The sequence below is a fragment of the Aulonocara stuartgranti genome (genome assembly GCF_965226115.1).
Source record: "Aulonocara stuartgranti genome assembly, chromosome: 8".
In the NCBI taxonomy this organism is placed as follows: domain Eukaryota; kingdom Metazoa; phylum Chordata; class Actinopteri; order Cichliformes; family Cichlidae; genus Aulonocara; species Aulonocara stuartgranti.
The window spans coordinates 15,506,974-15,520,916 of record NC_138959.1 but is presented as its reverse complement, the minus strand read 5'-3'; the positions used below and the strand labels follow the sequence as shown (position 1 = coordinate 15,520,916).

Below are 13,943 nucleotides of genomic sequence, written 5' to 3'. Positions count from 1 at the left end.
CACCCAGCACTAGGATGCACTGCAATTCCCTTTGGGTTCCCTAATCCTGTCACAATGTCTCGTCTGGACTTGTCTGTGACTCTGAAGGCTACCACTGAGCTGTAGGTGCTTGTGGTCCAAAACAAAACTTTTGAGGTCCAGTCATATGCCATGGCATCAACTATCCCCACTCTGTAGCCTGTCAAAATCTGCTGAACTGAGATTGGATAAATATAATAGGTGAGATCGCTTTGATTAAACACTGTAACTATATCAAGGTTAGGTTATAAAACTCAGCACCCTAAGTGCCACTTTCTTTTTTTTTTTACCCAAGTCAAAAACTCACCACTGCCATTGAGGTTCGACTTATAGATGAGGCCTTTGGACCTGTCGTTGTAGAAAACAGTCCCCTCATTGCCGTCAAACTCCATTGCAGAGCCAGAAAAAGACGCCCCGAGGCCTGTGAGGGGCAGAGTGATGTCCTCCTGCGTGGACAGATTCAGTGGGATTCCCCGCACCGCCAGTGAGGAGGCCACCAGTAAGTAGTCCTTCACCTCTGCACAAAAAATTAGTGCCAGGGCTTATTATCATATAAACTTGCTGTTTAAATGATATATTAAAAAAAACTTAAAATTCCCAGATCTAGCTTACCAGAAAGGATTGTAATTTTTTAAATTGTCAGCACATTATTATACATTTCATTAACTATTTTTTTAACCCAGAACAGAAACACGTATATAAACACGTGTATAAGAGAAGGGTAAGGTCGTTTTACAAATTAGATAAACTTACTGAAGCAGGACCGAAGGTCCGAATGGAGGTCATAGCCATGGCGACACTTACAGCGGAAGCCCAAACCATCATTGTCAGTGCGGTGACTTAAGACACAAATTTGCTCACAGCCACCATTGTTTCTCCCACAAGGGTTCTTCACTGCATTACAAGACAGATGTCATCATTTTATGACATCACTCAGTGTAGTATGTAGCTCTTATAGATAACAAAGAATTTTCTTTTTGTGATAAGATAAAAATTTGTTCACAACACAGTTGGTAGATTTTTTTAGTCGAGTAAGCAGTTCACGATATCTGGAGAAATACATTTTTAATATTTTATTTTTTACCATAAATTAAGAGGCATCTTGTTACATTATATTCAAGGGAAAGCAGACATTTTAAAGTTGTTTTCCTCAGACTGAATGTGACTGAATCTCCTTACCCAGAGGCTGCATGAGAGGGTGGGAGACGACAACATGGCCTGGCCGGTTCGCGGCACGATAGAGGAGGGTTGGGTTGCTGCCATTGAAGCGATTTGATCTGATCACACCCATCTTGCTCCAGTCAGTGAAGAATACGTGGTTTTCAAATAAAGCAATTCCAAAAGGATGTGGCGACTGTGTTCCACCATTGAGGACTAATTTTCTATGTGAAACAAGTACGCCTTAGAAAGAACATCAAGGAGGATACAACTGAAGGAGGTCAACAATTTATTTCTAATGTAACCTTTACCTGTCCAAACCGCTGTACGTGACAGTCTCCACTGTGTCAAAGTGGCTGTCAGACCAGTAGACCCTCTGGGTGATGATATCAAGGGTAATTCCTGTTGGCGTGCCGAGCCTGCTCTTTACCAGCTCGAAACGATTGCTGCCATCCATGAAGGCACGTTCGAGCTTAGACTGCACATTGTTACCACCCATGTCTGTGAAGAACATGTAGCTACAAACCAAAAAAAAAAAAATGTAAAAGGATGTTATATGAGTTATATGAGCAAAACTCAGGTGAACTCAAAGACTCTTGGACATCCAATCTTTTACACTCAAATTATCTTCAACTCACAAAATTATGATGTTTATCAAACTTTTTTCCTGACACTGAATTTGTAGATGAAAAAATTGCCAGTAATTCAAAAACTAATGTCCAAACCTAAACTCATATTTCAATCTTTTTGTGATTATAAAACCACGTCATTTATTTAAACTCACCCTACTGTTGGGTCCAGGGCGAGGCCATGAGGAGTCCGCAGGTTTTCAGCCACCAGCGTCACTCGATTTCCTCCATCAAAGTCACACACATCAATGCGCTCCACCCTGGCCTCCAGTACATAAAGTTTGAGGTTGATCCAATCAACTGCAATATTCTGGACGCTGTGAACCGAATTATTCAGAATTGCCTTAATGTCGCCTCCGTAATAGTTGGCGGAATAAACCTGGCAAAAGAATTTCAAAGTTTTGGATTAATGTTTGTTGTATAAAAAATAACAATAAAACATAATCAAGAACTTCATCAGACATTAAATTCAAACTGACTTTTTTGGTATAAGTATCACTCCAGAAGACTTTGTCATTGTGCCAGCTGTAGGCGACTGCCACTGCTAAACCTTTTCCCTGGGATGGCACCAGAATCCTGACAATGCGCCCGTGCAGATCAGCTATCATCACATCACCCCCATTGGTGAAAATTAGCTGTGGCAGCCCAGCTGAAAAACACAAATAACAGACACGAGAAAATGTAACCATTGATGTAATTGCAAACAAAATATGAGGAAAAGAATGATATTTGAAGATCGTTGTCACTCAGCTGGACTGTAAACAATAATGTCTTTTTAATTTAATGATTTCAGTCTCATCTTTTAAACAGCAAAATTAAACACAGGTACCATGACATGTGTGCACTCTCTGTACCTGACACATTTGCTCTGCAAACATGACCTTGCTCCAAGACGTATCCATCAGCACAGCTGCAGTGGTGCGTGCCAGGACGATCCTCACACAGCTGGTCACAGATGCCCCAGATCTGACAGTCATTGTAGTCTGGGCAACAGAACAAACAGCCATGTTTTGGATGTATAATGTGAGGGACATTATAGTAAGAGTCTACACAAATGATTTGCAGCTAGAACACACTGAAATTACACAGTTTATGCTTCCTCAAAGCTCTGTGCTTTTTCCAGGACGCAAAACACAAGTTGCTAAAACTGTGTGTGCTGTCGATGTCTGATTCAATTTTAACACTGCCACACATAGAGACGATGTTTTTAGGGAAAAAATACATATAAAAGAACTCACCTACACACGACCGACTGTCATTGGCTACAATGAAGCCATCAGGGCAGTAGCATGCACCACCCTGAGGAGATGGGTGGCAGTAGAACTCACAGCTCAAGGCTGAGCACCTTTCCAGGCCTGTGAGTCAACATCACAGAAATGAACATCATGGACAAATGTAAACAACGGTAAAAGTGTAAAATTAATCCTATTCTAAGAAGCTTGGATGCCAGGACGTTATTGGTATCGTAATAAGCTTTATAGACCTGAAAATGACCTGCAAAAAGTTAATATTAAACCAAGTGTGTGTTAAGGCAGTGATAAGGAATGCAAAAGTTATGATTATAGTATCTGAGCAGCTGACATCTGGTAAACATTTGTGATTACTCGACACTATAGCCAAAGCCCTTACACCCAAATTTATCAAATTGCGGTTCTGAAAACGTGAGACATTCTACACTCGACAAGATCTCGATCACTTCAATTCCTTCAGATTCATCTCATTTGTTGTTGTTGTTGTTTTTTAGATTAAAGGCAGGTGTGACATGATATTATCATAAATGGTAGAATTCTTAGTGCGGGACTTGTACACGTCAGGCTTACCGCAGGTTTGCTGTGCAGTGGTGTTGGTCTCATCTGTGCCTCCAGGACAGTCAGGCTTGTCATCACACACGTTTCCCACTGGTATGCACATGGTCGAGCCTGGGCATCCCCACTCACCGGGGTAACAGTCTCGGGAGTTACTATCTGAAAAACATTGAAAGACGTATAATTATGTTAAAAATATGCAAACATTCTTTCATGTTGTTGTGAGGAAAAAATCTTTCTTGATTTGTTATGATGGTATAATTTGAGCTTTAACTCTTGAAGAGTGATTTCAAAACTCAATGAACCTTCTAATACGTCTAATAGTTAAACTAATCTTGACATTTTCATGAACTTTTTAAAAATTATTTTATTGAAAGTCATAAACAATGTCACATATTAGTAAATCAGTCAAGTTTTCTCACCACATCCTCTCTCATCACTGTAGTCCCCACAGTCGTTGAACTTGTCACACACCCACTGCTGAGGAATGCAACGGCCACTGGCGCAAGTGAACTGGTTGCCACTGCAGCTCTGGTAATCTAGACAACCAGTAAGTTAAATGGCAGCCTGTGCTTATTGAACACAATTTAAAATGTAAAAGAGGCTCATAATTAGCTAGCATGTGTGTTCGGTCTCATTCACCCGTACCACAGTTTTGCTCATCACTGTCATCCCCACAGTCATCCCAGTGGTCACACACAAATGACATCGGGATACAGAAGCCATTTGCACATTGGAACTGGTGGATGGGGCAATGCTGAGTTGCTGAAAATAAAACAGAGACTGGATTTACAGGAGGTCCAGCAATATGTTAATTATTAAAATGATTTATGACTCACAAAAACTAAAGTAACAAGTGAACACATCTCAATTTAGGTTCATCAAAATCACGAGGAGTCCAGACTGATAAAGATCCAGAGGTACAAAGGTTGAGACTTTACTGCTCTCTGGCACCATAGACTGCTAAACTATAATAATGCATAGCTGGGCTATCATTACCTGTAAACCAAATAAAATTAAAATACTTCATAGCCATTATGCAGAATAAAACTGGCTAATTAGGAGTTAAGCATAACTATCAAAATATATAATATGAAAATAATAAAAATGAACTTTAAAAACTTTTAGTTGCTTTAAAACACGGCAACCGTTTTGTGAATATGTTCTTTAAGCAACTGGGATGAAAACATTCTGCAATGTTGCTGCACAACATCATTTCATGCATCATCTTAACATCCCATGCAGGACCTACCATTAGAGGCCAAACAAATATGGTGTCTGGAAATGGCTTTTTGCTATGTTTATACAACAGGAGAACACTAATAAAATTTAGGTAATAGCATATTTTAAAAATATAATTAATAGAAAAAGTATAAATATACATAAATTTATTAGAATTTTTGTTAAATTAGACGCAGAAGAGACTACAGAAGCCTATTTCTGCTACTGAAGAATTTTTTTGCCGTCCATGAGGCCCAACATCAGGTTGGTATCTCAAGTATCTTGAAATTCTGAGTTTAGTGTGACAAAAGTTTGACTTGCTCACAATTAACCTGAAGTTTTGAGTCGAACTTTTGAGACATGTAACTCAACATGTTGACTTAGCTGTGCTCGGCACTTTAAGGCATGTAAAGGTAAGATAGGTAAGAAAAGTGTTGAATTTTAAAGGTGCAGACAAGACAATGGAAGCTAGTTTCCACAACTGAAAAATGTTTTTCTCCTGTTGGTGAGTTCAAATTTCAGATTGGTATCTTAAAATTCTGACTCACTAACTCAGAATTTTAAGTTGTCAATCTCAAAAGTTCAAGTTACATATCGCAAAGTTTGGATTGACATAGTAGGTGGAAATCTTGAGTTCAGTATGTTGAAAGTCTGACTTGCTCAGACATAACTTGAAATTTTGAGATAAATAAAATTTTTTTTCCTACTTTGGTGGAGTTGAAAACAAGAAGAGTAGAAGCGTTATCTACTCACTACAGTTGAATTCATCAGAGCCGTCTCTGCAGTCTTCTCGTCCATTGCAGTGCTGTGAGTTGTTGTAACAGGCCCCGTTGGCACAGGTTTTCTCAGTGCATTGTGGATAGTCTGCAAACAACAAGTAGTTCCTCCATTACAATTAGAATACTATCATCTAGTAAAGTAACCATGGCCGGTTACATCTAGATCTAAAACTCTTACTGCAGTTATTCTCATCAGAGTTGTCCACGCAGTCCTTTACGTGGTCACATCTGTACTTGCTGGGGATACACTGGCCCTCCCGACAGGTGAACTGGTTTGGGCTGCAGGTCCGTCCACCTGAACCAAAAATATGAAGCTAGGCTTGTTTCAAAAATCCACTTTGTGGGAGAATTAGACTTCTAACAAGGAGCGTAATGTGATTATAGAATTACTTCTTGGTTCAATAAGTCTTTGCCACACTGAAAGCCAAACACAGACTTTACAAAAGAAATGGTTCATAATGTAGACTGTCTGTTATAACGGGTTTGTGTAATGAATAAACCACAGTGTTAACTTTAAATTCATGAATATTGGAAGACCTAAGTTTTAACATTAGATACTTGAAATGCTTAGTTTAGATAGCTTCTTTTACAGATCATTTAAAGAATCAACTTTTTTTTTATTTTGTATAGTTTCTGTTCCTTTTGAAATTATGAACAATACCTTTAGAGGCCACCTAGTTTAAGTCTTCATTACTTCATTATAAGTACACATTTTTTTTGTCTTGTGATTATGACAGTTTTCAGGACAAACAAAAGTGTTTGTTCATTTCTCTGTTCTTTGACGCCACGTTCAAGCATTCATTCTGCATACCACAGGTTCTTTGCTCATCTGAGCCGTCGATGCAGTCCTCCTCCCCATCGCAGACAAATCCTGATGGGATGCATTCACCGCTTGTCACACATTTAAATTCCTGTGAGGTGCACGACGGAGGTGCTGCAACAAAAGGAGCAAAACAGTTGTTTAGGATACAAAAGAAATGTAAGTCATACAGTTTATGCTTGGCTTCACATTTCTTCTCTTTGTTTTATTTTTGTTACATTAGCAAGAGCACATGTACCAACATATGTCTGACTTCTTAAAGGGATTTTTTTCTGTGATTGTTTGCGATGCTTACGACAGTTCAGCTCATCTGAATCATCTGTGCAGTCTTTCGTTCCGTCACACCTCCAGCCTATGTCGATGCATTGTCCATTGTTGCACTGAAACTGATCACTTCCACAACTTCCTGTAGAGAGATAAAATATCTTTCTTTCTTTTTTTAATGGCCAGCATGTGTGCTTCACATGCACAGATTTGGTTAGAAATCGTTTACAAAATATACATATAAAAAATAGGTGGAAATCAGGCAGCTAGCTGATATTTAATTGCTTGAAGTCCACGTTTCTTAAGTAAGATGAACATGTTTTATAGTTTTCTTCACAAATGAGTTACTATGTTTATGAGAGCTACTTCCTCCGTGTGCAGCTTCTGAACTTTAAACATGTGAGTCGGCGTTTTAAACATGACTAATTAACACCTCAGCAGTCCAACTTATGACCCAGGAGATTATGAGACCATCATTTTAAACTCATTATCAAACTTTAATTTAGCACAACGTTAACTGAATTCGTGTACTTAGTAGAAAAGCTAGCTATTTTAATTCTGCTTCATTTTTCTAAATGAAATTTGTGGTTAATCATTTAGTTTTGATTGCAGTTTGGTTTTAGTTAAGAATGAGTTTGCTCTGTTGTTGTTTAAAAATGTTAAAATTTATTAGATCACCCTGGATCACTTCGCTCTTAGACTGAAGGCTTACTTGTTGTTCCCAGAGTATTTAAAAGCAGAATGGGAAGCGGAGCCTTCAGTTTTCAGGCCCCTCTTCTGTGGAACCAGCTTCCTGTTTGGATTTGACAGACAGACACCCTCTCTACTTTCAAGATTATGGTTAAAACTTTCCTGTTTGATAAAGCATATAGTTAAAGCTGGATAAGGTGATTCTCCCTTAGTTGTGCTGCAATAGGTGTAGGCTGCTCGGGGCTTCCCATGATGCATTGTGTGTTTCTTCTTCAGTCACCTTTCTCACTCACTGTGTGTTTACACACCTCTCTGCATTTAACTATTAGTTATTATTAATCTGTGGCTCTCTTTCTCCCCTCACACCAACAGGTTGCAGTAGATGGCCATCCTTCCCTGAGCCTGGTTCTCCCAGAGGTTTCTTCCTGTTAAAAGAGAGTTTTTCTTTTCCACCAACACCAAACCTCTTGCTCATGAGAGGGTGATATGATTTTGCCACATCTTTTCTTTTTTTTTTTTCTCTTTGTATTAATATGTGGTCTTAAGCTCATGATATAAAGCACCTTGAGGGAACTGTTGTTGTGATTTGGTGATTTATAAATAAATAGGAACTGAAGTTATTAGACTGGATTAAACCAAACTGCTAAAAATTAAAACCAAAAACATACAGTAGTTTCTTGTTTTTTAAAAAATATTATTTTAGTTTTGTAAGTACACAACATGTTTTCAGATTTTTAAAAATTTACTTTTTGTTTAAGTTCAGTTAACTGAGATTTTTACATTAAATTATAGCATTTATTTTAGGTAGTGGTTAAAAGTATTAACTTTTTTCAGATTTTAGAACTCAAATCACTTACAGAAATTACACATTTTGGTGAAAAAAATCACTGGTATGACACAGTTTTCCCCTTTTTATTGTACTACTAGTGTATTACTTACCTAAAAGTATGCTTTCTTGAAATGAAGAGTGCACACCTACCTTGAACAAGTTTAAATCCCTGGAACAGCAGCAAAAGAATTAGAAGATGAAGACCTTTAAGGTCCATAATTCAAAGCTCTATTTTCTTTTGGAGTGATCTTGTCTTCCTCAGGTCTGGCGTTAGTTTGACAAAGTATGTATGCTCATGTTAAATCTGTGCCCTTACTCTCCCAAACCCAAAAGAGAATGACTTCAGATAGTAGATGTATGGCTCAGACCAATCAAGGAAGGAGTGATCTGAGATGGAGTTATACAGCTTTTTATGGCCAGCTATTTTACATAAACTTGATCTAAGATTAACTTTTAATTGTTGGAATGTTGTCTATGTCAGCAAGAAAAAGCAACTTGTCATATTTGTGTAAGATTATAAAAAAAAAAAGGTTAACTAAGTTAAAGCATCGATTATTGGTTCCTTTTAAGTAGCTGGAAGTAGTTATTTTTTAGTTCTATATAAAACATTAGGAATTTATACATTTTAAATTTTGTTGGAAATGTAATGACTATGATTGAGGCATGGTTGATGCTGCCAGGCAGGTTGAAATTAGTATGTCAGAAACTGCTGATCTACTGGGATTTTTTTTCAAAGATCTAAAAAAGAGAAAATATCCAGTGAGCAGCAGTTCTCTGGGTCAGAATGTCTTACTGATGTCAGAGGAGAATGACCAGACTGCTTTGAGCTGATAGGAAGGTAACAGTAACTTCAACTGTACCTTAAAGCAAATTGGCTTTTGGAGCAGAACAACACACCAGGTGCCACTCCAGTCAGTTTAGAGCAGGGAAATAAATATTGTCTGATCAAGCTTGTCTTCTGCTGTGACATTTAGATGGTAGGGTCAGAATTTGGCATAAATAACATGAAAACATGGATCCATCCTACCTTTATGACCTCAGTGTACACATCTACAATTTTTCCAGCACCCTGTTGAATCTACACTACTGGTCAAAGGTTTAGGACCACCCTAATATTATGCTGAAATGAAAGCATAATACAAATAAGCAGTTGGAGTTAAAAAAGAAATCATGTAATCAATTTATAGACCAAAGCATATTCTAAACTTTTGACTCGTAAAAGTAGCCACCTTTGGCACATATAATAGCTGAACACACCTGTGACATTCTTTCAACAATAGAAATCAAATATTCTTCAGAAAGTTCTTCCCATATCTGTTGGAGATGTTCCCATAAATGTGTGGCACTCATAGGTTTCTGTTCCCTGAAAAGGGCCTTTTTGTATAATTCTGTTAGGATGCCTGGGTCGTTGACCCAGGGTTTTGAGTTTATTATATTATTTATCCTTTCTAGTCTTTGGTTTCTTTGTTAGAGTTCTATCTTATGGTTTATGTCTCTGTGTTCTCTAGTTGCTCTGTCTCCCCTGTCAGCTGTATCCCTTTGTCAAGTTCGCGTCTCTGTGTTAGGTTTCCTGTTTTACTTTGAAAGTCCATGTCTCATGTAAATGCGTCTGGTTTTGCTTCCTTTGTCTCGTTAGGCCTGATTTGCCCCAGCTGTGTTTCCCTCCTGTTACCCATTCCCTGATTGCTCCCTCTGTGTATTTAAGCCCTGTGTTTCTCTGTCTGCATAAGTTTACCTTAGAGTCTCAGTTTTGTTACTTTTGGAGTTCAGCCTTAAAGCTGTATTTAAGTTCACCTTTTGTCTCAGACTGTCTGCATTTTAGGTCCTTTTCCTGCCTGCATACAGCCTTCACATAACAAATTCTGATTTGTACACGTTTCTTCAGTTTTGGGAAACCTTACCTTACCTCTGGCAGTTCACCACTTACCTTTGTACCATTTCCAGCTATTCACTGGACTTGAACAACTTAAATTGGAAAGAATAGCTGGAAAAATTGGGGTGTTCTAAAACTTTTGACCAGTAGTGTATGCCACAAAGAATGACGGAAAAGGGGGGTTTAGCTTAGTACTACCAAGATCTAATTAGTAAAGTGTCTAAGTGTATATAAAAAAATTGTGATTTGCATGAGATTTAATCATGCAAGATACAACATCACACAGCATCAGTATTAATCATAGTTAATGCTGTTGCATTTTGACAGTTGTATTTTTTGCACAATATACACTATTAAATATTGTCAGCAATTTTTGCACAATCAAAACAAGCTAACAATTTTTCACACAGGTCTTTCATGTCCCTAAATCCCCTCCCTTCCAGCACACACAAACAACAATAAGTCAAAGATGCTGCCTTAGTGTCAAATGGTGCCACATCACTGAAACATCATCACATTTTCTGACAGTTTCTGCCAACTTCTTTATTGCACTTTATTACTACAGTGTATGACCTTGTCAAAGCAACTCTGCTCAATTGCTTTATAGCACAAATGGATGTCTCCTTGCAGGAGAAATATATAATGATCAATGTTCTTCCAGAATAAATGAAACTAAGCCTAGTGAACAATACTGCATGAGTGAGAGGTCTGTGAGAAAAGCTTCTCTCTGAAATTGTTAAAATTATGTCAATCCCACATTTAAGATTGAAGCCTACCCCTAAAAAGAAAAAATAACAGAAATTGACATAATTTAGTATTTTGGAATTATAATTAACTCTTTCTCTGTCCACACACACACACACACACACACACACACACACACACACACACACACCTTTCTATAACGGTTCCTCTTCTTGCTCCTGTTTTTTCTCGGGTCTGCTGACGGAGGTATTCACTAAGCACATCATCAGTTGTGGGGATCTTCATGATGTACTCATAGATCATAGTTCTGACACTCTAGTCCTCAACCTGCTTCACTTCTGCTTGATGTACACTCTTAGGGTGAAACCCTCCGTGCATGGTAAGGAGCTTCCTTGTCTTGATATCAGTGGCTTCTATCGCCTTCTTTGACCAGCTGATTATCCCAGCAGGGTATCTGAACACCGGCAGGGCATGGGTGCTGATTGACCAGATTTTGTTCTTCACATTCAGCAGACTTCTCAGGACTTGCTTTACCTTGTTTGGTTTTATAATGTTACACAAATATAATGTTACACAAATAAACACAAATGTTTATAATGTTACACAAATAGGAGCAAGAACCCAGTGGTTCTTGGGCATATCCTTGACTAATGCCCTTCTACCCCGAATGTTCAGATTGCCCGGGCAGCCAGCTCTAGGAAAAGTCCTGGGGGTTCCAAACTACTTCCATTTACACATGATGGAGGCAACTCTGCTCATTGGGACCTTCAATGCTGCAATTTGTTTTTTCTGTACCCTTCCCCAAATCTGTGCCTCAATACAATGTCTGCAGACATTTCTTTGGACCTAATTGCTTGGTTTGTGCTCTGATCTGCATTGTCAATGCCATATGTACATATGCAGGATCTTTCCAAATCATGTCCAATCAACTGAATTTACCAGCGCTCGAAATATCAGGTTCTGAATTATTTCAAGACAAATGAGGAAATCATGTGGTTTTCCAATTGGTACATCTGCTGTGCATAAAGTTACTGTTTTTCTGTTGTTGTACGTTGCTGTTATAAATTATATTACAGTGTTTGTTGTTAACTTTTAGTACAGCTGCAGAAATACTCTAATTCTGATTCTACAGTGGTTGGATGTATTAGTGATGGGCAGGAGGAGGAGTCCACATCACTAGTGGATGATTTTGTGGAGTGGTCTGGGAGGCATCCAAAGCCTCTGAGTGTGAAAAACATCATCTTCAGAAGGAAGAGAGTGGTGACATGACCCATGTACATGCTGGATGAAGATGTTGATGTGGTAGAGAAATATAAGTATCTGAGCTTCCACACCAACAACAGACTGAACTCGAATACCAAGACAGGGAACAGGCTCAATTTCCACAGGAAGCAGAGATTCCTTAGTAGCCACTGGCTTGCAAAAGTATTTGGCCCCTTGAACTTTCCCACATTTTGTCACATTACAGCCGCAAAAATGAATCAGTTTTGTTGGAATTCCACGTGAAAGACCAACACAAAGTGGTGTTCACGTGAGAAGTGGAATGAAAATCATACATGATTCCAAACATTTTCTACAAATACGTAACTATAAAGTGGGCTGTGCGTAATTATTCAGCCCCCTTTGGTCTGAGTGCAGTCAGTTGCCCATAGACATTGCCTGATGAGTGCTAATGATTAAATAGAGTGCACCTGTGTAATCTAATGTCAGTACAAATACAGCTGCTCTGTGATGACCTCAGAGGTTGTCTAAGAGAATATTGGGAGCAACAACACCATGAAGTCCAAAGAACACACCAGACAGGTCAGGGATAAAGTTATTGAGAAATTTAAAGCAGGCTTAGGCTACAAAAAGATTTCCCAAGCCTTGAACATCCCACGGAGCACTGTTCAAGCGATCATTCAGAAATGGAAGGAGTATGGCACAACTGTGGCACCACCTAAACTCACAGGCCGAACAAGGAGAGCGCTGATCAGAAATGCAGCCAAGAGGCCCATGGTGACTCTGAACGAGCTGCAGAGATCTACAGCTCAGGTGGGGGAATCTGTCCATAGGACAACTATTAGTCGTGCACACAAAGTTGGCCTTTATGGAAGAGTGGCAAGAAGAAAGCCATTGTTAACAGAAAACCATAAGAAGTCCCGTTTGCAGTTTGCCACAAGCCATGTGGGGGACACAGCAAACATGTGGAAGAAGGTGCTCTGGTCAGATGACACCAGAATGGAACTTTTTGGCCAAAATGCAAAACGCTGTGGCGGAAAAATAACACTGCACATCACTCTGAACACACCATCCCCACTGTCAAATATATATATGTGTATATATATATATATATATATATATATATATATATATATGTTCTTCCTCTACACCCCCCCCCCCTCCCCCCCAATGTTTGCACATGTCGAGGAGCGTGTCAGGCTACATTTCACTGTGTGTTATACTTGTATAACTATGCATGTGACAAATAAAGAACCTTGAACCTTGAAATATGGTGGTGGCAGCATCATGCTCTGGGGGTGCTTCTCTTCAGCAGGGACAGGGAAGCTGGTCAGAGTTGATGGGAAGATGGATGGAACCAAATACAGGGCAATCTTGGAAGAAAACCTCTTGGAGTCTGCAAAAGACTCGAGACTGGGGGGGAGGTTCACAAAGACCCTAAACATAAAGCCAGGGCAACAATGGAATGGTTTAAAACAAAACACATCCATGTGTTAGAGTGGCCCAGTCAAAGCTCAGATCTAAATCCAATCGAGAATCTGTGGCAAGATCTGAAAACTGCTGTTCACAGATGCTGTCCATCTAATCTGACTGAGCTGGAGCTGTTTTACAAAGAAGAATGGGCAAGGATTTCAGTCTCTAGATGTGCAAAGCTGGTAGAGACATAGCCTAAAATACTGGCAGCTGTAATTGCAGCAAAAGGTGGTTCTACAAAGTATTGACTCAGGGGGCTGAATAATTACACACACCCCACTTTTCAGTTATTTATTTGTAAAAACAATGTTTGGAATCATGTATGATTTTCGTTCCACTTCCCACGTGTACACCACTTTGTATTGGTCTTTCACGTGGAATTCCAATTAAATTGGTTCATGTTTGTGGCTGTTATGTGACAAAAGGTGGAAAAGTTCAAGGGGGCCGAATACTTTTGT

General features: G+C 39.0%; 1 protein-coding gene across 1 annotated transcript in view; it reads right to left on the bottom strand.

The window, feature by feature from the left end:
- The window catches only part of lrp2b (low density lipoprotein receptor-related protein 2b), a gene marked incomplete at its 5' end in the record, with an annotated part of 43,873 nt that extends 35,443 nt beyond the window's left edge, over positions 1-8,430 (bottom strand). The window contains 17 exons of the mRNA XM_082545035.1: positions 4-196; positions 326-535; positions 772-912; positions 1,198-1,400; positions 1,488-1,694; positions 1,961-2,184; positions 2,285-2,454; positions 2,660-2,788; positions 3,044-3,160; positions 3,626-3,769; positions 4,033-4,149; positions 4,259-4,375; positions 5,585-5,695; positions 5,789-5,905; positions 6,422-6,544; positions 6,726-6,836; positions 8,364-8,430. Of these exons, the coding sequence (XP_082401161.1) occupies positions 4-196; positions 326-535; positions 772-912; positions 1,198-1,400; positions 1,488-1,694; positions 1,961-2,184; positions 2,285-2,454; positions 2,660-2,788; positions 3,044-3,160; positions 3,626-3,769; positions 4,033-4,149; positions 4,259-4,375; positions 5,585-5,695; positions 5,789-5,905; positions 6,422-6,544; positions 6,726-6,836; positions 8,364-8,430 (2,501 nt within the window). The remainder of the gene's footprint in view (positions 1-3; positions 197-325; positions 536-771; positions 913-1,197; positions 1,401-1,487; positions 1,695-1,960; positions 2,185-2,284; positions 2,455-2,659; positions 2,789-3,043; positions 3,161-3,625; positions 3,770-4,032; positions 4,150-4,258; positions 4,376-5,584; positions 5,696-5,788; positions 5,906-6,421; positions 6,545-6,725; positions 6,837-8,363) is intronic.
- Positions 8,431-13,943: the final 5,513 nt, after the last annotated feature.